The sequence below is a fragment of the Semicossyphus pulcher genome, unplaced genomic scaffold (genome assembly GCF_022749685.1).
Source record: "Semicossyphus pulcher isolate SPU_LCO1_2020_fin unplaced genomic scaffold, fSemPul1.0.p SCAF_20, whole genome shotgun sequence".
Classification (NCBI taxonomy): Eukaryota; Metazoa; Chordata; class Actinopteri; order Labriformes; family Labridae; genus Semicossyphus; species Semicossyphus pulcher.
This window is the reverse complement of record NW_027211694.1, coordinates 16,618,963-16,640,574: the sequence shown is the minus strand read 5'-3', so window position 1 is coordinate 16,640,574 and position 21,612 is coordinate 16,618,963. Positions and strand designations below refer to the sequence as shown.

Here is a 21,612-nt window from a genome sequence, read left to right as displayed (position 1 = left end):
TCTTTGCAAGGATTTGCTTCAACCACAATTCTAATGGAGACAGCAGAGATTGTTTAGAAGCTCCTCGATTGATGTGATTCATACACGATAATGGGTTTTTCTGAGACGCTTATTGAGTTTAGCGTATGAATGTTGTCTGATTGACGTCTTTGCCTCTGCAGCAGAAGAAAAGCCTTATAAGTCTGCGTGTTCACTTTAGTTAGATTATATGGATTTTTTTCCACTCTGGGAAAAAACTAGCAAATTGCTGTTTCTCCGTTTCTATTACCTCTAACACTGTCTAAGATTTAATCATAATTACAGTCTTTTTCTCATTCATTCCATTCTTTTGTACACTTTAAGCCTTTGCCTTCATACAACATATTTCAGATTTGTAGAACCACCCTCTTACAGAAAGATTTGTATCCTTATTGTGTGAAAGAGTGGATACTGAGAGGAACACAGTTATTCTATCATGTTAAATAGAACTCAGTGCTCTAGAGTTTAGGTTTGCTCTCAGAAATGCTGAAGCTAAAACATGCAGTCAATATGTGTCTCAACCATATACTGTAACTGTTGCACTATATACTTCTAGTATTGCTGTGCATGCAGACCAACTTATTATAGCACCTCAGTTCCTTGTTAGGTTCATGCTTAAATGCTAAATGAAGTTATTTTAAGACGAAGAATCTCAACAAAGTCTTGACATTTTACCCAGCGTAAAATTTTAATGAAGTAACCACCTGATGCTTCTCAAATAGCACAACATAAAGTGAATGCAGGGGCAACCTTTTGTCAGCTAATGTCTGTAAACATTACCTGTTAAGGAATTTTATTTGCCTTCCAAAGCCTACACAAAAAAAAACTTGTTATGCAGCTGTATATGTGAACATTTGGTTTCTTTCTCCACCTTCCTCTCTCTCCAGGTACATGTTGGGTTTGTCAGTACTTCCTGCCATGCTTCAGTTCATCGGGTTCCTATTCCTGCCAGAGAGCCCTCGCTGGTTAATCCAGTGCGGGCTAACCCAGAAGGCCCGACGGGTGCTCAGTCAGATCCGAGGTAACCAGAACATCGACGAGGAGTACGACAGCATCAAAAACAGCATCGATGAGGAGGAAAGCGGAGGAGGTAAAGGCGGGTGTTTTAAGCCGTAACATTATTGTTGTTTTTTTCTATCCATGCAGTGATTGGTAAAAAGCCACATATAGCTTCAATTAACATGTAAGGAACATTCACAGAACAGTGTGCTGTTGTTTGTATATCTTGCATCGCCTGTAGCGCACGTACTGCATACATTCACAGGCTTAAACAAAATATTGAGCTTTTGTTGTGGGATGCTTTGATGGATTATCTTTTATTGCTTATATCATTTCCCTGCCAGCTCTATTATTTTAATCTCTCTTGTCAGCTAATATCAAAAGATTCAGGTGACAGGAAACAAATGATAACAGAAACTCTCAAAACCAAACTCCCTATAAACAAGAGTCACTTCCTATAAATTAATTTAAATAATGTGTACTCTTTATGAAACATTTCTGTGTAAATGGGCCATGCACACATTAAAAATATAGATAGAAAAATAGCCTATGCGCATCTTACATACACTCTGCTGTCATGCCTTTTCTAGCCAGTGACATTGATTGTTCGAGTAGTGTTGTGGTCATGAATGGTCCACAGTCTTCAAACTACAAAAGTAGTAGTATTGAAAAACAACACCGCCACTGGGGCGAAGTGACCTAAATTTAGTAGGCTAAATATATTGCCATTGATAACTGTGTTACTATATAATACAACATATTTATTTAAAGAAAATGTCCTCACCATCAGCATTCGCCTGCTCCACCTCCACATGTCCGACCAGGATGTTTGTGCGTTTTGATGCGACATACACAACCTCACACTCCTTGACACTCACACTCCGGCATTTCTTGTGTTTGGCTCTCTCTCCGTGTTTTTGTCAAACTCTGGCGCCTGAAATGCGTGGATTCCATGGTGAACGCAGTGTTACCTGCAACCTCCGTCCCACAGGCTTAACAGTGAACGCAGTGCATTTTGCCATTTTCATAGCGAAACCATCCAAAGTCTTTCAGCCACTCTCTCCGAAGCCTTCTTTGCCGCTGGGGCATCCACGTCCACCACATCGCCGTTACCAACTATTTCAGGAGTTTCAGTAACGTTAGGCTCCAAAAATCAGCTTCAATTCAGCTTTCTCTTCATCTCTTCAATGTTCTCCTTCTTCTCCTAAGAAGTAGTAGCAGTAAAAGGGAGTGATTGAAGGCTAATATATTAACCAATCTATCGTCAGTTAAGAAAGTCAAGCTGACGTGTGATTGGTTAGAATGGTCACTGTATCAGCTCAGGTCAGGCACATACTGTGTACTAATTAGCGAACGAAATGACAAAAAAAGGTCACAACCCAACAATTATTTGCACTCGCAAAAATGCTCCCAGATATATTACATTTCGGGTGCATATGTGACAAAAATGGTCGCAATTTTGAGCCCTGATTTAAGTAAGAAAAAGCTTCTTTTTTTTATACAAGGAAACTCCAAAAGCCACTTTTTATCAAAATGTTAACATCAGACCTGCAACATTTAAAAATGTTGATTTAATGATTTAAAACCTTTACATTCAATAGCTACAACAACTTTTGTGCAAGAATATAGGTGTATACTGTATGTAGCTGTCACTTAGTTCAGTTGTGGTTGAAAGGTGTTTTTACTGCTTAGTTATTTTTAGTTCAGTTTAACGAGGAGTAGCTGCATTATTATCTTCAAGGGTAACACATCCTATGAAGTGATTCATTGATGTAGGGCTAAGTGCTACAGTTCAGGTCAGAGGTCATTCCTCATGTTTCTTAGGGACTAGAACATAACATGACCTTCACAGCAAAGGCATAAAAAGCAGTGAGAGTGTACGGATGATTGGAAACATTTTTGAAAAGGACTGGCTAGTTCCTTGACTCATTATTAACACCTCAAAGCTCACAGAGTCACAACCTGAGCCTTGCAGGCAGCAACCTACTTTCCGGTCACTTTAATGTCCTCGTCAGTGAAGCTGATTAGATGGTTCATGCTCCCCTCCTGCTGTGTGATGAAGTTCCTCCTATTGAAGCAACAATAAGTCATTCCTACGCCCTGTTGCTTTCCCTTGGAACTCCCGGTGGGCGACGATGGTCACCTGCCAATCAAACAGTGCAAACAACGATGTGGCATGAATTCTCTTGATTTTCTGTTGACTCGCTTTGAGTTTCTGTAGGTGGAGCCCTTTTGTGCGTCTATTTATCTGTGTTGGCTTTCAGTGTTGAACATGTCTTTGAAACACTTCTAATTATAACTTCTTGTGCAACACTACATGTGCAGCACATCAAGCAGTGAAAGGAGTTCGGAGCAGCTTATTAACTTCCTCGTGACCTGGGTGTCATCTGCGGAAAATGTCACAGATTTCTCCTCTGAGTTGAGATATTTTCTCTTTTGACTCTTAACGTTGAATATGTTGTGTTCAACATTACACCATTTCAGTTTTCAACAAGGTGAATCAGGAGTGATAGAAAATATTTTCTTCTTCATGGACAGTTATTGTGTGCTGACCTTAAGAACATGGAGGCGGCTGTTTGTTATGAGCCTTTGCCTGTGTGCGCAGATAGTATTGAACCAGGTTGTCAAAATGACGGCTGAGTGAGCCCTCCTAGCAAATATTGCTGTACAGCTTCAATTACAAAATAATTAAATTCTCTTTGTTTTTCAAGGCTGTCTCTCTCTCTCTCTCTCTCTCTCTCTCTCTCTCTCTCTCTCTGTGTGTGTGTGTGGTCCAAACAGTTCCTTAAAGGTGTGTGTGTCCGATCTGAGCGCTCTCTCAAAGACAAATACATGAACACAGACATTCCCACTTGTATTTACCCACATTTTATCATACTCTTTATCTGCCATCTGCTCATGTTTGAGAGACAGCAAAAGTAAAGTACAATTAAATCCACAAAAGAGAAGCACAGTGCATATCCACACAGAGAGAGCATATGGTGTCATAATTGCAGCAGTGATGTGACTTTTAATCCAATCCCAATAACTGTCTGCAAACAATAGCACATATGACAAACTAGCTCACTATCTGAAGAACTAGCCTAACCTGCATTAGTTACCAGTTACTTTTGTAAAAGCCCCGACCCCTTTAGCATATCCACTGCGTTGCAACAAGATCTACAAACAATATAGCAATAATATAACCTTTGTTTTGCTTGTCCAAGTCTTTAAAGGGCCAGTTCGCGGATTTTCAATCTCAGTCCTAACATGCTATTATGGGGAGCTGATGCCATTATTGTATGAATAAAAAAGTGCTATTTTGCTTGGTGCCTTCGGAGGACACTATCCGCTTCTCCAATGGGATCCACCGGTATATTCTCGTCGTATTTCAGATTCTGAACAGCTCTGAGCCACTGCTTGCAGTGATCAATGTCCTTGACTGAAATTTGCTCCAGCGTCTCTCGCTGGGCCGTTCTTATCAGAGGGTGGGGTGCAATGCACGCTGGGTGTGGAATGTAGAATGGCCGAAACCACAAGCTGTTTATACAACTTTCTCCACAACTATGGCGCCAATTTCAAATATAATTGCATCTATCGATTACAGAGAACACCAGCTTTGACTGACAGTGGCTTTTTCCAGGGGCGAATTGCTCCTTTAAGCTATGCAGCCAGTCATATTTATTTTACGTGTTATTACCTAACTGTGCAATTTTGTTTGTTCATTTCAATTTAATCTTTGTTGATCATCTGCAAAGAATGTTGCGTTTTAGCCAAACATTAAACATTAAAAACTCAAGTCAACCAACTTAAAAGCTAACATTAAGCTAAATTCAATAGCCAGCTTTAGCTGATAAAATGACTCCATCACTTGTTTTAGCCCAAAGATCTGTTGCTGTGTTGTTGATTTAATGGAAGGAACTTCAAAATTGGGAAGCTTCTACTGTAAATGCTTCCTAGGACATTATCATCACTTATTTTTGATCTGATTGATATTTCTTCAACATTTTTTCTGAATTAAAAATGCGCTAAGTTTGGGATCTGCTATGCCATTGTGTATAAAACTAGCAATGTAATACAAGAGCTTTTTTTTTTTTTTTGTAACTTTTTTTTTCAAGGTTGTTGAGAGCATACAGATTGTAAAAGGTTCTTTCAGACTTCTATGGTTGAATTTGGTTTTTACCACAACATGCAAAGTTTGATCGTTATGGCCTATCATCTGTTGAAGAATTAATCATTGCCCCTAGTCTATGGAGCCTAAAACAACTAGATTTTTAATTATATTGAAAATACAAGCCACATGTATGGAATATGGTTCTGTGCATCTAAATATGATGCTATTATCCAATTTCTCAATAATGTATTCATTGTGAAAGTGTTAATTGGCATGACTTCCTTGCCAGGGTGGGAACATCGAAATAGAACTTGTAAGATGTTTTTCAGTGTGTTTTCGTTGTATAACTTCTACAGAGATTATTGTTTTCTCAACCTGTCTACAATGAGCAGAGGCTGAAGGGAAATAGATGGATAGAGAGTATGGCGAGTCGATTAACAGACCGGAGGTGACAAGTGGCAAAAACACTGAATGAACAGTAAAAGAGGGGGAGGGGGAGGAAAGAAGAGCAGGAGAAAAGGACAGGAGAAGAAGGGATTCTTCTGCATCTAATCAACTTTGACAATGAGGAACACCATGTCTCGGAAAGGAGTTGCATGCATAGATCCCCAGGGTCCATGGGGCCTGCAGTGAAAAGGAGCCTCTATCACACAAACACAAACATATAATCACACACTGATGTATAAAAACAGTCACACAGACAGCGTAGCATCCCTCTTGTGGCACTCAGCGTGTGTCCAGCAGTTTCATTTCATTGCAATGTTTCGCCTCTCATCACTGTAAGTCATCCTTGCAGTCATCATCAGATAGTGTGTAGCCGCAGAGACACAGCAGGTAGGCTCCTCACACTCCCTGCTTGTTATCTTGTAGCCAGTGGTTAACAATTTGATTCAATACGAAATGCGAGACTCGCACCCAATGCACAGTTTCGAGGAAAGCTGTTGTCTTATTTGAGTTTTCATTCAGAAGAAAGTCATTTTGGTTCCTCTGTTATTCCAATTGGCGTGGCAGACAATTTAACAATGTTTTGTATTTTTCTGCACTGACGCTGCCATCACATTCTATTTCCTGTATATTCCTGTTTGATAACAGTACTGGAATATTGTGTTGGCTGCATGCCAATGTTCCATTAATTGGAAACTGAAGCACAGCGTATTTCAGTATTGTGGCATTTACTTTTATATAACTTTTTTTGCAAGTGCAACATGTGCAAGATGTTTCAACAAATGCAGGCAAAGCATCTTGTTCATACTCATGTGACCAATCAGTTCCAGTTGCTTGCAGTGCCATAGAAAGATAGGATCCCAGTGAACCCCTAAGGCCTAAGCCTTTTGACATCACCTGTTAAGTGCTGCAATGGCCAATTATGATATAGATGGGAATGTGACAGCACTTTGCGTCATATTATGTTACCTTGACAACCTCGAAACATGTTTGATGCTATTGTGGGTTAGGGAGATTTTATTCTATGTTTTTTTCCACTTCATTCACAGCACAGGCCTGAAGTGATAATGATCAGATGGGGTCTGTAGAGACTCCTTCTGTGCATATGTGTTTGAATGTGGAAGAGAAGTTGCTGCCCCCCTCATTATTCCGTAATAATCCTCCTGGAAACGATGGTCCAGCTCTGTCAACTGTCAATCAAGGATATTGTTCCAGATGAGTCTTAGGTCATCGCCATTTTTTGCTTTTCGCAATCCACTACTGACTATCCCGCCAGCTTTGCTGGGAGCCTTCTTTCTCTGGTTCTAGCTTGAATGTCCCAGCTCGTTATTTCATTTTTTGCACCAACTTTTCTGTGAGCTTCATCGCAAGGATGGACCTCCTTTTTCGCTTCTACTAACCGTGCATATCTGCTAATGCGTGTCATGAACCTGTGTATATTGTTCTTTCAATGAATGTGCTAAACTGTCCAGACACTTTTCATGCTGCATGCAGAACCAGATTCAATTTGTGAAAATTACATTTGGCATACACAGATTGAGGAAAGGTTTGTTCCAGAATCACATGAACGCCTTCTTGGTTCCTGACATTCCCGAGGCCCTGTCAAACTGAAGCTAACACACACAGATAGGTCATGTTGCAGTGGTTCTATCCTCTGTCAGATCTTTTCTGAAATACCACTTGTAGGCTACCATGTGCATTGTGTTCATAAACCCGATTGCCAGGTCTTTTTCACTGCCTAAATATGTCATACAAACACCTATAAGTTCATGCTTTGACTCATCCTTTTATTTTTCTTTCATCAGGCCTTAATGCTGTCGTTTCCCTGACTTTTGCTTTGATCATGCTCAACAGCAAGAGGGTTGCTGACCTGTCTCTTGCAAATGAGCTGTCAGCTCCAACATTATATTTTTTTCTCTTCCTAATCATATTTTTATATTTTTGTAATAATAGTGTATTTTGTGGGCAGACCTGTGCAGCCCAGGCATGCCCACAAGACACATTATTTGACCTTTATGATTTACGTTCACCTTTCAGCAGAATAGAACATTCCCTCCCCTGATTCTTTCTTCCAAAATCTGTAGTTCTTTTTGTCTTGTAGCACATGTTCAAATACTTCATCTCAAAAGCCTTGGTAGCACGTTGAGTGAAAAACATCTCAGTGTTTGGGGATGAAGAGTCTTTTAATTTATGACCACCATCTTTTCCCTCATAATTTAAAACCTGCTCCACGAGTACATCTTCAATTAACATGCACACAGATAGGCAGATGAAGACGACAGAGAGATAGGTAGACAGATGGATGGTGAGAGACTTACCAAGGAATAAAAAACATTCTACATTCTTCGCTTTGGTAAGTGATTCTACTCATGGCCTTATCATTGGCATCATATAGGACTTGTTTGATGTAAGAGTAGGGAGTTCTCATAGCTTGTAGTGTTGAGATCAGAAAAGCTGAAGAGAACTTGGGAGTTTTTGTAGATGACTGGATTTTGATGAGGAAATATTGTCACAGATACTATCAGGTTTATTTTACCTTCCCCAGTCGGATTGAAAGTGCTCCAGGATGTTTAAAAACCCTTTTCTGAAATGGGTGTGGCTTATACCTCACAGGGGCGTAGCATAGCCCTGTCACAGAGGCAGGGCTTGTTTTGAGGCCGTGGTTTAGCCCTGTCACGGGGCCTTGTTTTAGGGGCTTGTTTTAGGGGCGTTTATACGTGGTATGGGACGTGGCCTGTTTTTTTAAATGGGCGTGGCTTATACATGTCACGGGGGCGTGGCTTATACCTGTTAGGGTGCGTGGCCTGCTTTTATTTTTAAAGGGGCGTGGCTTATACCTGTCACAGGGCGGGGCTTGTTTCAAAATCTGACATCGAGAACCACCATCAAAAATCAAGGTCAAAAACCGAAGTCAGAAATTGCCCTCAAAATCTGACATCTGACATCGAAAACCACCCCGGCCCTGTCGTCAAAAATCAGGGTCAAAAACCGACCAAAAATCCACCTCAAAATCTGACATCGAAAACCACCCTGTCGTCAAAACTCAGGGTCAAAAACTGAAGTCAAAAATCGACCTTAAAATCTGACATTGAGAACCACCCCGGCCCTGTCATCAAAAATCAGGGTCAAAAACTGAAGTCAAAAATCGACCAAAAATCAACCTCAAAATCTGACATCCAGAACCACCACCGTCAAAAAAAGGCAAGTTTATTTATAAAGCACCATTCATACATAGAGCAATTCAAAGTGCAGTGTTGGTCTTCTATTAGGCAAAGGTAGGAAATTGTCTTGGGCCCCAAACTACCAGGGGCCCCATAAAACACCTAATAAACTCATGGTTGAGATTTTTTTTTCTCTTCATTAATTAATCATGTCATTCTAAAAATCCATACGCTAAAATGGCATCATAATGCCTATAACGAGTGCCTAGGTCACTAATTTGTGGACCGCGGTCTGGATCCGGACCCAGATGCCGTCGTATCAGGACCGGGACCTATTTACAGTTTTGAAAAGCGCTGGGAAAAGTAGATATGGTGCTCTAAAATGAGAAAAGTAGACTGCGAAAACAGAGCTTTTAATCAAGACTGGACAGACTGGTATGTTCCGTGACCACGGCGATTATTAAACGCGGATACTGTCTGACTCTGTCACTCTGTCTGAGAGAGCAGCCTCAGTGAAGAAGCTCTCTCTCTCTCTTTCATTTGATTTCTGCATGGACAGCCTTATTCTACCATGCGAATTATGGCACTTTAAATCCTGCAATAATGTGAAATCCATGCTTGAAGTACAAGACATTTATTATTTGAATTAATTTGTTTTCATTTACAAAAATAAAGACACTTCCATCATTAACTGGGGCATACAAATAAACCATAAATAAAGAAATATAGCTTTTGCTGGGGGAGACTTTCTTAGATAAATATGGATTGAAAGAGGTGGAGAACAACGGATGTGGAGGGCCCCATGCCTGTGTTCGCATTGGGCCCCCAAATTGCTCAATCCTCCACTGTCAAAGTACTTAACACAGTTAAGAACAGAACATTAAAGACATTTAGAGCAATAAAAGGAATATGACATTAAGCAAAAATAAGACATTAAAATACGAAATATATGAATATCAGATCAGGTCCAGTCAGAACAATGCAACAGTACATGCTTAAGCTTAGGTCTCCTTTCTCTTTAATTATAACTCTTTATATAATTTACCTTCATTTTTAAAATTCCCACAATTCTTTTTCTCTTGAGTCCCACACTCCTATATTTCTCAACACCTATAACATTGTATTACCCAGTCACAGAGTCACAGACTCATGCAACAGTGTTAGAAATTTGTAAGTTAACTCATCAGTTAAACTTACCCTCTTATTTGTTCCTGGAACTTTTCTATTAATGGCTCCCAGACCCTGAATTGTTGCAGTCATTTGTTCTCAATAGTTTTCCCTTTTTTTGTTACCCCGCTAACCACTTGGAATGATATTTTGTACTCATTTTTATTTACTCCATAAGTGTGTTTGACACCGCTGTTGTATCTGCTGAAAGAAGAAGTCTTAAACTGTCACACACCGCATAAAATACATCTGATCAACAAATATATTATAATTATAATATATAAAGAAATACACAGGGTTGGGAGGAGCTGAGTAGCAAGAATATGTTTAAATTAAATATGCCTAGCTTTTATACAGACTGTGTGCCTAAAAAAAGCTTGCCCTCTGACAGTTAGCAAGGTTAATGAAGGTTTCCAGACAAAATGAGGGAGGGGACAAAACTACCCAGCACAGAGAAATTAGATTATAACTTGTGGAACTATTGTGACCGACTAACACTGTCCAGGCTGGCTGGTTCGCAAATACCTTTCCAGCTCCAATATTTCAACTAGACCTGCGAGCAGTCCTTACTTCACCAAAAAATATTTAGAAGTACATTTACTTAAGTTACAGTGCTTTTAGGATCAGCTCCTTATCTTTTCAGTTACATTTGTAAAGATGTCCAAGTGATTTTGTCTCCAACCCAATGAAGAAAAAAAATACATAAAGTTAAATGTATGCTATACATTTTTCTCTACATATTGTAAGACAGTTTATGTAACATTACTGCAATAACCTTTAAAGGCTGTACAGGCAATTAGGCAATCTATTGCCTTTTAGAGTTCTCTTTTAATACTGTTGCATGCCAATAAATGAATGTGGAGGAACCACATTCAGTCCTCAAACCCTATTCCTATTCAACCATTTTTCCCCCCTGATTCTTGTCTTTTTTAAAACACTTCACTGTGATTGGCCCTTGTCCCCTCCAACTTGCCATCCTTGGCATTACTCATGACTCCTACAAAGATATAGAGGTTACCCCAGCTTATAGTGTGTGTTTGTATTTGGATGTCTGATTCTGTTCTCACCTGGAAAAACAAAGGAGTGCTCCTTAAGTGACATGTTGGTTACCATGGTTACAACACTTCTCGCTTCCCTTTTTCTTCTCACCTCAGACTAGGCAGTGATTATAGTGTGTATAACCCTCCAACTCTCCCTCTTTATTTCTCCCACACGCACACATACACATCAGGAGTTTCTAAAAGTGTTTAACGCCCAGTGGTCCATAAGCTGTTAATGATAGAAGTAGTATTTCAGTACCCGTAGCGATCAAGCAAAGTCATATCAGAGCCTTTTAAGGACAAATATTTATGTATTACAATACATTTTTCAAATGTGCACAGTAAAACAAACGTAACAGCTTGCTATACCTTTTAATTTAAAAATCCCTTAATGGTGCCAAATAAAACCAAACCCCTTACATTCTTCCAGAACATAGGTAGTATTAGAAAATAAATTAGTCAATTCTTCCTGTAGATATAACTGTTATATATGGTACTTAAACTTCAGCTTAATTTGAAAGGAAGTACGTATATAGAAATTCTGAGAACCTACTTCATGTGCAAAGATGTGACGATGATGTGTTGTCAGCCTCCTGTCTATTAGCACTGACTGTTGTCTTTTCAGCCTGAGAGGTAGAGAGGGGAGAAGAGGAGGAGAGGGAGGGGGGTGGTATGGGGTGGAGAGGTTGGTGACAGAGAGAAAGTGAAGTGGAAAATTGAGATGTTGGGGCAGCAATTATGATGGAGTAGCAATATTGTGGCAATATTGCGGGCCATTTTGTCGGCTTTTATATTGCCATTCTTCATGAGAAACTTCATAGTACACTGTATGGAACCCATTGATTTTTTTTAGACGGCCTGGCCATAACAATTCTTGTTCCAAGCGACGCTGAGAAGACACACCTTACGAAGTCACACAGCATGAATGGACATGAGTGATGGAGGCAGTATCCTGCAGTAGATCACTTTATCTAAAGCTAAATTACATTTCTATAACCCAAAGTCATAAAAAATGTTTCTTTTATATTGAACAGCAGTCAAGGTTCAAGCTAAAAGTCAATTTTGTTTAATTTTGGAGAGAGGAAAATTGCTGATCATAGCATTCAGTGGACCAGAGGGGAAATATGTTCTGTGTTCTATGTCAAACAGATGGCTCCTTTGACAGTTATAATCCCACCTTTATCTCTCTCTTGGACAAGAGAAGAGAGTAAAGGTTGTGGTCAGCTTGAACCCATGGAAGTTACAATGGTTACCAATATTTTTGGTAAACCTTGTCAGAAGGTTTTCTTTTGTTTTATGAGTCATAACCACTCTTTACGAGCTATTACAATTACCACATACTGTTGACTGCAAACTGTGTAAAACCAGTCCTTCATAGCCAGAAAGCATAGTTGTAACTTTTAACATTAACAATCACACTTTTTAATGCCTCAGTAAGCTATAAAAGGGAAAGAGCATATACAATACTTTGACTCCTTGTCTATTGATTGAGATAGAAGAAGCTGAACAAACAGTATGTCTGCAACCACAAATATATTGAGCAGAAATATTAAGGAAGAGCAACTTTTCACAGCTTTTTCAGCTATAATAGAAGTCTACAGGTGGGGATTGTTTCAAATTTAAAACAATAGGCATTTCTGTTTGGGACACTTGGGGATAGTGCAAGATGTTTACACAAAGGGCCCTATCGTACACCCAGTGCAAAAAGTGTCATTGCTATTTTCTATCCAACGCAGTTGTCATTTCAACACCTTGTGCCCGCTTTTTGTATATACCAAGTGTTGCGCTCACTTTAGCACCCATGGGCATGTTGGTCTTAAAATGAGGTGTGGTCAGGCAAACGGGTGGCACGTTGCTATCTTGAGGACGTAGTGGTCTAAAGTCCATGGCGCATTATGTTCCTGGTATTTAAAGGGCACATTACTTCTCCTCAGAGTCAGCCCCAGCATGGGTAGATATTGAATCATCTTCACTTACACCTAAACTAACACTTAACGCATACATGTACTCTGCAAGTATTAAAAAGCTTAGGGAACAAACAACCAACCCATTTGTGTTGAATATGATCGATGTTTGGTACAATGTTAGAGATCTCCTTGGAGAAAACTCCTCAATATCCCATTTTAGTCCAAATCGGGGTAATGACCAATTTAAACCAGGTAAAGCGGACCATGGCTTTCGTCTTTGGGCCACAAAAGGTCTTACTAAAATAGGAGATATGTTTCAAGACGAAAATTTGATGTCATTTGAACAGCTACGCACTAAATATGATCTTTTGAATAACCACTTTTTCAAATATTTGCAGGTAAGAAGCTTTATAACCGCTTCCCGTAACCAGTTATTAACTCCTCCACCTCTTTCTGAAATGGAATGTTTGATCTCTGGGAATTGTCATAGCAAAGGGCATATTCAGTGTTGTATGATATGTTGGTTTCTAACTCACCTGAATCCTCTACTGACCGGCTTGAAGCCTGGAAGAAAGATATTCAGGAGGATATCTCCTTGGATGACTGGGGTGTGATATGTACTAACGCACATAGACAAACGGCAAACACAAGATTAAGATTACTACAATATAATTGGCTGATGCGATCCTACCTAACTCCTGCCAAATTACATCAGTTCAATAATAATATTCCAGATATTTGTGTTAAATGCGAACAGTTTAAAGGCACACTATTTCACTGCATGTGGGATTGCAAAGAGATTGCAACTTTTTGGTGTGAGATTTCACAAATAATACATACAATGTTAGCTGTAAAGCTACCCCTTGATCCTAAAATGTTTATTTTAGGGTTGTATCCTCCCACCCTAGTCATTTCAAGAAATAAACTAATTCTTATGAATATGTGTTTACTCCAAGCAAAACGTTTAATTGCCTTATCCTGGAAGAATACTCAAAGGCCACAGGTGGGCCAGTGGCTTAGAGAAATTAGTCATTGTTATGCTGTGGAGAAGATAACTTATATCCTGAAAAGGAAAGGTGAAACCTTTGAAAAAATTTGGGGCCCTTTCACCCATCTACTGGGGAATGTTAGTGTGTCAGGTCTGCTACAAAGGGATGTCACTATGAATCCATGAGAGATCTGGTCAACAGCTGTGGGGGACTGCACATGATCATTGACTTTTCGTTCCCTTTGCTCTATCCCAGATATGGCAAAGATTTTGAATTTTTGATAAACAATGAACAATAAGCAAATAAATTTACATTTAAAAATGAATAACTGGAACAGATCCATTCTGCCGGTGATCGTCTGTGGTCCGTTTTAAAGTACCTCTAGTGATGTGATTATGTGCGTTGTCTGGGAAATTGTTGTCCCTTTTTTTTTTTGGTTTTTAATTTAATTTGATTTATTTTTGTCTGTCTGTTTGTTTGTTTCTTCATCTTCATTTCCAGTTTTTATGTTTTTGTCGTTATTATTATTCTTATTTGTTGTTTTGTCCTTTCTATGCCTATTATTTACGCTGTGGATATTAAGTTTGTCTAAGGTATATATTATGTATAGGATATGTCTTATAACTATGTTGTTAAAAGGAAATAAACATATTGTTTAAAAAAAGGGCACATTATGGACATACATCTGCGAGTTCACAACACGCGAGTCTCTGCTTGTTACTCAAACAGGGACCCACGCTGCCTCCACACACGTGCTTCACCTCAGGGAGATTCCTGCTTGCGCCATGCAGGGGCCAAAAACTGCCGAGACACCAAGCTTTCCATCATGCGCGCTCATTCTCTCTCTAATACACGCAGAAACAGACACACACTCACACACACGCATATAAGAGGTAAATTTATTACAATCCTCAAACATAACTACCTGTAGCACTGACAATCGTGCCCACAGACATTAATTCACTGTCCAGTGTTCATTACGCATGCACTGGAGAATACGGCAATGTGATCCAGCAACAAAAATACATATATACATATACAGAAACATTAACAGCTGACCTTTCTTTGATGGAACTTTCCGAAACATAAGATCCTGTCCGATCCTGATGGCGTGTCTGGAGATTTATATAATTAATGAAGCTACGCTACTTTAACTTGTTCAAATGCAAATCTCTCTTTTTCATTTCTCCTGGGCAGTGGGATTGCTTCAGTGGTTTTAACACAAATCTGTGCTTCGACATGTATTTGTGCAGGGGCACAATGGAAAGAAAGAAGTAAAATATGCCATAGTTGTTGTAATGTATGAGCAAACATCAGACACAGAAGAGCAATAGCCGTTATTGGGAGTCAGGTTCCTGTCCATTTAGTGAATATTAGGTGTGCTTTGGTGAACTTTAACATTTTTAAAGTAGAAAAAGGATTTGGTGCAGCTTTAAAGATAGATGGATTTGTGTATGATGCAGTATCCCTTTATGGAAAGCTTTCAATCCACTCATCCAGTCTGAAAAAATCTGTTTTGATTTGAAAAGGAGATATGAAAGAAATTGCTCAATGTCAAGCACTTTTGACATCAATTTAGCACACTACAATCACTGTGTTACATAAAACGTCTTGGTAGGCAAACAGCCACAGACAGTAATCAAGATGAATGGGCATATTGTTCAGAGATGAACATGGCTTCATTTGAAAGCTGCAACGGCAGAGAATGTTCAGACGGATTTACACAGCACAGACTCTGTACCATTACAGGCACAATCACAGCATCAGTTAAAGTGTAGGGAATTACATTTGTTATATACAGTATATAGCTTGTTTTATATTTATTTATTCATAAGTTAAAAGATAATTGTTTCTCCCTGTATTTATTTGCAATCATAAGCAATCTCCTCTTTAACCTGCTGTTCTGTTTGGCTCATGCTTATTTTAAACCATCTGTTTCCAGGTAATTGAATGGCTCACTGTGTAAGCTATCAACAATGTCATGTGTTTACTTTTATCCAACACATTTTTCAACAATTGATTTTATGCAATCATAATCCCCACTTTTTCACAGGAACACACAGGCGCAAACACGTTGATCACACACCTGATAGATGTCTGAGGGAGTTTTAGTGTCTACCACCACTGCAGTCGTAATACTCCCACTGATCATTAATAATTCAGAATATTTGAACATTTTATGAAACTCCACGGCTGCTATGGGTCTGTTTAAGTCCACAAGGAAATCATAATGAGACCAAGGCTTCATTCTCAGGAAAAGGGGTTTGGAGTCACCAAAATAGGGCCTCCCCAGTATCTTAAAACTACAACAGTTTACCAGTTCATTCGTCTGTGAAAAGGTGCTCCGCTCTCATATAAGACTTAATTGAATCTATAACATGCTAGAGGCATTGTCTTCTCTGCTAATCTACTTTTCAATAAATATGCTTTCTGCTTCAGTGCTTTTCATTCCCACTTCTTGTTCCACCTCTCATGCTGGTGAGTCAACAAACCAAATGGGCTGCCTGACAATTATCTTCACATGGGTAATTTGAACAAATATTACAATATAAGACTAATGGAAACGACAGATTTCTGCCCTCGTTGTCATCGCTTGCAGGGTGGAGTGCAGGAAAATGAAACCAAATTCCCAATAGGGAAATTATTGTGGAGGCTGCATTAGCAGGGAATGCAAAGCAAAGGCAAGCTGCTTGTGATGAAAGCAGAGAGGGGAGATAAGGGAATTACCTCTCTTTACTTCAGTAATTGGTTTCTACATTGACCTGCTTAGTTTTAGTGAGGCAAAAACAACAATATGAAACAGTATGAACACAGCTCCTGATTCCTCTAATATTTTATTGCTGTTATAAATTAGTGATTATTCACCAGGTGCGCAAAGTCATTGATCTTCTCCTCATTAGCAGGCATTTGTAGGTGCTCACAGTGTTCATTGCTTTTTGTTTAAAAATCAATACACTCATTACACCTATTTATTCTAGCAAAGGTAAAGAAATACAAATCAGTGCACACATTTCAAAGTCAATAGTACGAATTGAGTTTTTAATGATACGTAAGGGATAAATATAATTGTATTTTGAATAAGTTCAACCAAGATGCAGAAGTTTTGACTCTGTAGAATTGCAAAAAGGAAGACACTACAATGACTGATGAATGGATTTTGTCCGCACTTTGGGAAAATCCATCCATCCGTTTTCTATACCGCTTATCCTGTTCTGTTATGGGCCGCGGGGTGCTGGAGCCTATCTTAGATGTCATTGGGCGAGAGGCAGGATACAACCTGGACTGATCGTCAATCTCAGGGCTGACACATAGAGACAGACAACCTTTCATGCTCACACCCACGCCTACAGGCAATTTAGAGTCACCAATTAACTTTACGGGCAGGTCTTTGGACGGAGGGAACCCACACAGTCCCACATCGTCCAGTTCGGTTGTTAACTAGCTAGCAAAGTGTGCGTGCATGTTTTCCCCGGCCTCAACCTCTGACTGCTCCCACCAGAAACTTCTAATCAGGGCTTGGCATTAACACCCGCTAACCCACCAAATGCAGGTAGATTTGGGCAGTGGTTGGGTAACTCACTCACTCTTACTAGCCACTTTGGCAGGTGACATTCTATTTTCCTTCAGTAAGGAGACTGATTTTAAGTTTTTAATACAGAAGACTGGAAACATTAGGAAAACCTAGCTTTTCTCTCTCCAATGGTAAGACTAAAACAAAAAAAATCTACATACCCGAACCTCTGAAGGTTTGTTCAAACAGAGAGCAAACCTAGCATGAGCCTCTGTCTGCTCTTGGAAACGCCTAGACCACTTCCTATAACCTCCAGTCTCTTTCTGTTTTCCTTTCTGTGCTGTACATAAGCTCTAAACCTTCACAACCATCAATCTTCACAAATAAACTATACAGCAGTGCCCACTACACAGTAGTGGCCACAATCAATTCAATTTTAAACCATTTTCACAGTTAACACAAGGCTTATAAGAATTGTGAGTTGTCTCCATCTGAGACTTTGAAGAGGGTTGTTTTCAGTGCAATTTTAAGCCTTGAACAATTGTTTCTCTTGTCAGCTAACAATGGAGGAACAATAGGAGATGTTTTATGGAACCATCAGAGCTTTTCTTCATTCGATTTGAAAGGCCCAATGTGATTAAAATGAAGGCTACTTTAACATGAAGTAATGTCCTTTTACTATTTAAGGGTCTTGGCTCCCACATGCAAAAACAGCAATGAACCTGCTGTGACTCATCCAGAGATGCTTTTGTCAATTAAAATATGCTTGTTGAATTGATATGTTTTGGGTACAGAGGCCTCAATGTGCCCTGAATTAAATTAACAGGCACACTAATGGTTATGACTCAAATGTACCATCCATTAATGGAAGTTTATTAGGTCAGTAAATTATCTTTGGCTAAATTATTATCCAAATAGGCTTTAATGGGAAACAGTAATGAGAAACTGATGACATAGGTAACTACGCTTATGTCGTCTGTTTGCCACAAGCCTCTCTGACTCATGCTCTATCATTTCTGTACTTGCCTCTGATTGTGCGTGTGTGCGCATGCGCGCACGGGTCTGTGTGTATGTGTGAGCTCCCCTAAGGAAGACCCTTGTCATTTGCATTGGGGCAGGTGTGCAGCTGGGAAGTCATGAATCTCAATAACTCGGTAAATTGATTACCTGCAGACTTCAAAATGGCTCCAGAGATTTTATTACTGGCCAGTGGGAAAGGAGAGATGGATGAGGCGTGTGTGTTTGTTTGTGTGTGTCTTATAGGTTTGTGACTGCTACTGCGACAGATAGAATTACCCAAGAGGGCAAATTGACACGATTTACTCATTTAGAATGCTTCATTTCACATGCTTAGAGCAATACTATCAGTGATCAAACCATCAGATATATTTTCTCCTAATATGTTATTTATGCTGGACATAGACCCATCAAGGATTTTTATTTACTCTAAGCAGAAATGACAGAAAAAACGGTAAAATGATTAGAAAGGAAGCATATCTGCTTATAGCAGTTAGTGCCGTGTCTACTGCCTTTCTAAGACATTCATTCTTATATGCAGACAGAAAAATACGGATGAGACATTTGAATAAACTCGGAAAAGGAAAAAGAGAAACTAATATTTGCTCTATATAAAAGAACTTTGAAAATATGTTGACGCTCTTGGAAAACTGAAAACGTGTGCTGGATTGGGATTTGCGCCGGATTAGCTCAGTGGTTAAATCGGCGACCATATACAGAGAGTCCCCGATGCGGCGGCCCTGGGTACGACTCCTGCCCTCGGCCCTTTGCCGCGTGTCGTCCCCACTCTGTCTTCCTCCATTTCCGCCACTATCCACTGTCCTCTCTCTGAAATAAAGGCACAAAAAGCCCAAAATATAACCTTAAAAAAAAATGGGTAAAAAAAAATGTGTTGTGGTCCTTTAGTGGGAAAAAAAGGTTCATATGGAAATTCTGTAAAGTGTAATAATTTAAAAACTAAGAGGATCCACTGTGAATATGAATGTATTTAATAATGACCTTTAATAGTAGATGTTTGTAAGACTGCAATGGAAGGAAGTATCTCATTGTCTTCCGGCTATGGCGGTCCCTAACTGTCAAGGTTTCGAGTTTAAACAAAAGGTTGAGGACCCAGATGCAGACAGAAATAAGAATTTATTTTAAACAAAAAGGCACAAGGCGAAACAAAAGGCTTACTCTAATGAGGAATCCAAAGGGGGCAGGCAAACAAAATCCAATGGTAAAAAGATCCAAACAAAACAGGTAATAAGTCATCCAAATAAAACAGAAGGTGAAAAATCCAGGGAAGACTGAGAGTACTGACAACAAGATGCATGGACATGGACCAACGACAAAACTCCAGAGAAGGACGACAAAGACTCACGCACGGTGGATGACAACGAACTAGCACAGGGACAAGGGAAGACAAAGACTAAACACACTGGGGAGGTGAAACTAATCAGGCACAGGTGAGACCATCAAGGGAGCAGGTGAAAACAATCAGGGCAGGGCACATAATCAAACAGGCGGGAAAACACACAAAGGCAGGAAGGAGAACAAGACAAAACATACATAGGGCAAGAACTACAAAATAAAACAGGAAACACTAAAACCCAAACTCAGGACTGTGACAGCAGAACTCAAGCAGAAAATCTCTAGACAATGAAACACAAATGAATTACATAACTAAACAAGACTAAATCAAGACAAGAACACAATATATTAAATACAAAATTAAACAATAAGAACTCATGACACTAACACTATAAGTAACAATAGCCATGCAGCCTTTGCAATTTTTACATTAGACTAAGCAATGCCAGCGTAAAGCCGCCCCAGCATGTTTTTTTACATAGCTCTCTGGCGTTGAGGAAGCAAACGTGCGTAAGGTGTAAACAAACAGCGCGTTCTTCAAATACACACACGGTGCTGTTCTGTCCTGCCGGCTCCGCTGATTACACAGCAGCCATTTCGCCTCTGTTACTACCTCCAATGCCGGCTCAATGGCTTCGCCCCAGACTGCTACAGAAAGAAACTTAAAAGACAAAATATGAGAGTTGGAAAAAATCGGATTCATAGAGGACAGCTTTAAGTTGGGTGTGATAACAGCTACAACAGACACCATTAGACCACACCAACATTTTATGATGGGTGTGGTCAGATAGGGGCCCAAAAAGGATCCTGTGAACTGTTTAAATCAGACACAAAACGACAACAAACATTTCACATTATGATTATAACCAAAGAAATCATGAAGATTGCTTGGAGTCTCTCTCTTCTATCTGTCATGTTACTTGATCTTGACACACAGTAATTCACTGCTTTCATCACAGTAGCGCGGTTTGCCGATTGCCTTCAGGAGACAAATCTCTTTAAGATCTTGCTGTCTCTTCAAGACACATTTGTTTCCTTCATTCACATTCATATGCCTCAGGCTCTGACAAATCACTCTGCTTTAGAGGTAAAAAAAAATTTAATTCACCGTCTTTCTCGCTGCATCTAGCTTGTGTTCTTGTCCTTAAACGGACATATCTGTTATTTCTACTTGAATCATAACACAATCTTTTTCTCCTTGTTGGTATCTCATTGTGACTTGTTGTTTTCTGCTGATTGTTCTCAAGAAATCGTTTGTATGGATCAATCAGACGTTGATTTCTTATGTAATCTTCTTTTAGAGCCTTTATTTTGAGCAAAAGTCGTCTCGGCACATTGTGAACAACTGCTTCTCTCTGTGTCACACAATGGTTTGCTACAGGTGCTACCTAAACCCACTCAGTTTGTCTCAAGGCTGCTCAGAGAAGAGGTGCGAGTGACTCATGCGGAGCGGAGACTGTGTTTAAAAAGATTTTGACAAGATCAGATGTGAGAGGTTCTTTCCCACTTACCTCCTATTGCCTCCCGGTGAACATTTTGAAGCCGGCATGAGAGGCTGCGAAATTTGTGATAGCAGCTGTATCACCGAAGTCGTGTCTTGAGTAGAAAAAGCCTCATATCAAGTTTTCTCAGTTTGTACTTTTTCAAGGGTGACATTTTTTTCGTTACCTGCAGTAACTAAGGATGCCAGTGTAGAGGTTCCCTAATGCGTATTACATATGCATCAGTGCAGTAACAGACAACAAGGCTCTGTCTGTAGGTGCTGTTTGCATAATTCTAACTGAAAAAGCATATTAAGATGCCATGGCAGCTAAATCAACAGCTGGTTAAGTATGGATGAAAGCCAGCCGACTGCTGTTTCCAATGACAACAGATCCCCTTTCCCCTTGTGGCTCTCCCCTCACCTCTTCTTA

General features: G+C 39.6%; 1 protein-coding gene across 2 annotated transcripts in view; it reads left to right on the top strand.

Moving 5' to 3' along the window:
- Nucleotides 1-21,612, top strand: part of LOC138599358 (proton myo-inositol cotransporter) — an 82,774-nt gene that overhangs the window by 14,799 nt on the left and 46,363 nt on the right. For both annotated transcript variants that reach the window (XM_069670992.1, XM_069670991.1), the window contains one exon: nucleotides 906-1,108. In XM_069670992.1, coding sequence (XP_069527093.1) covers nucleotides 906-1,108 — 203 coding nt within the window. The remainder of the gene's footprint in view (nucleotides 1-905; nucleotides 1,109-21,612) is intronic.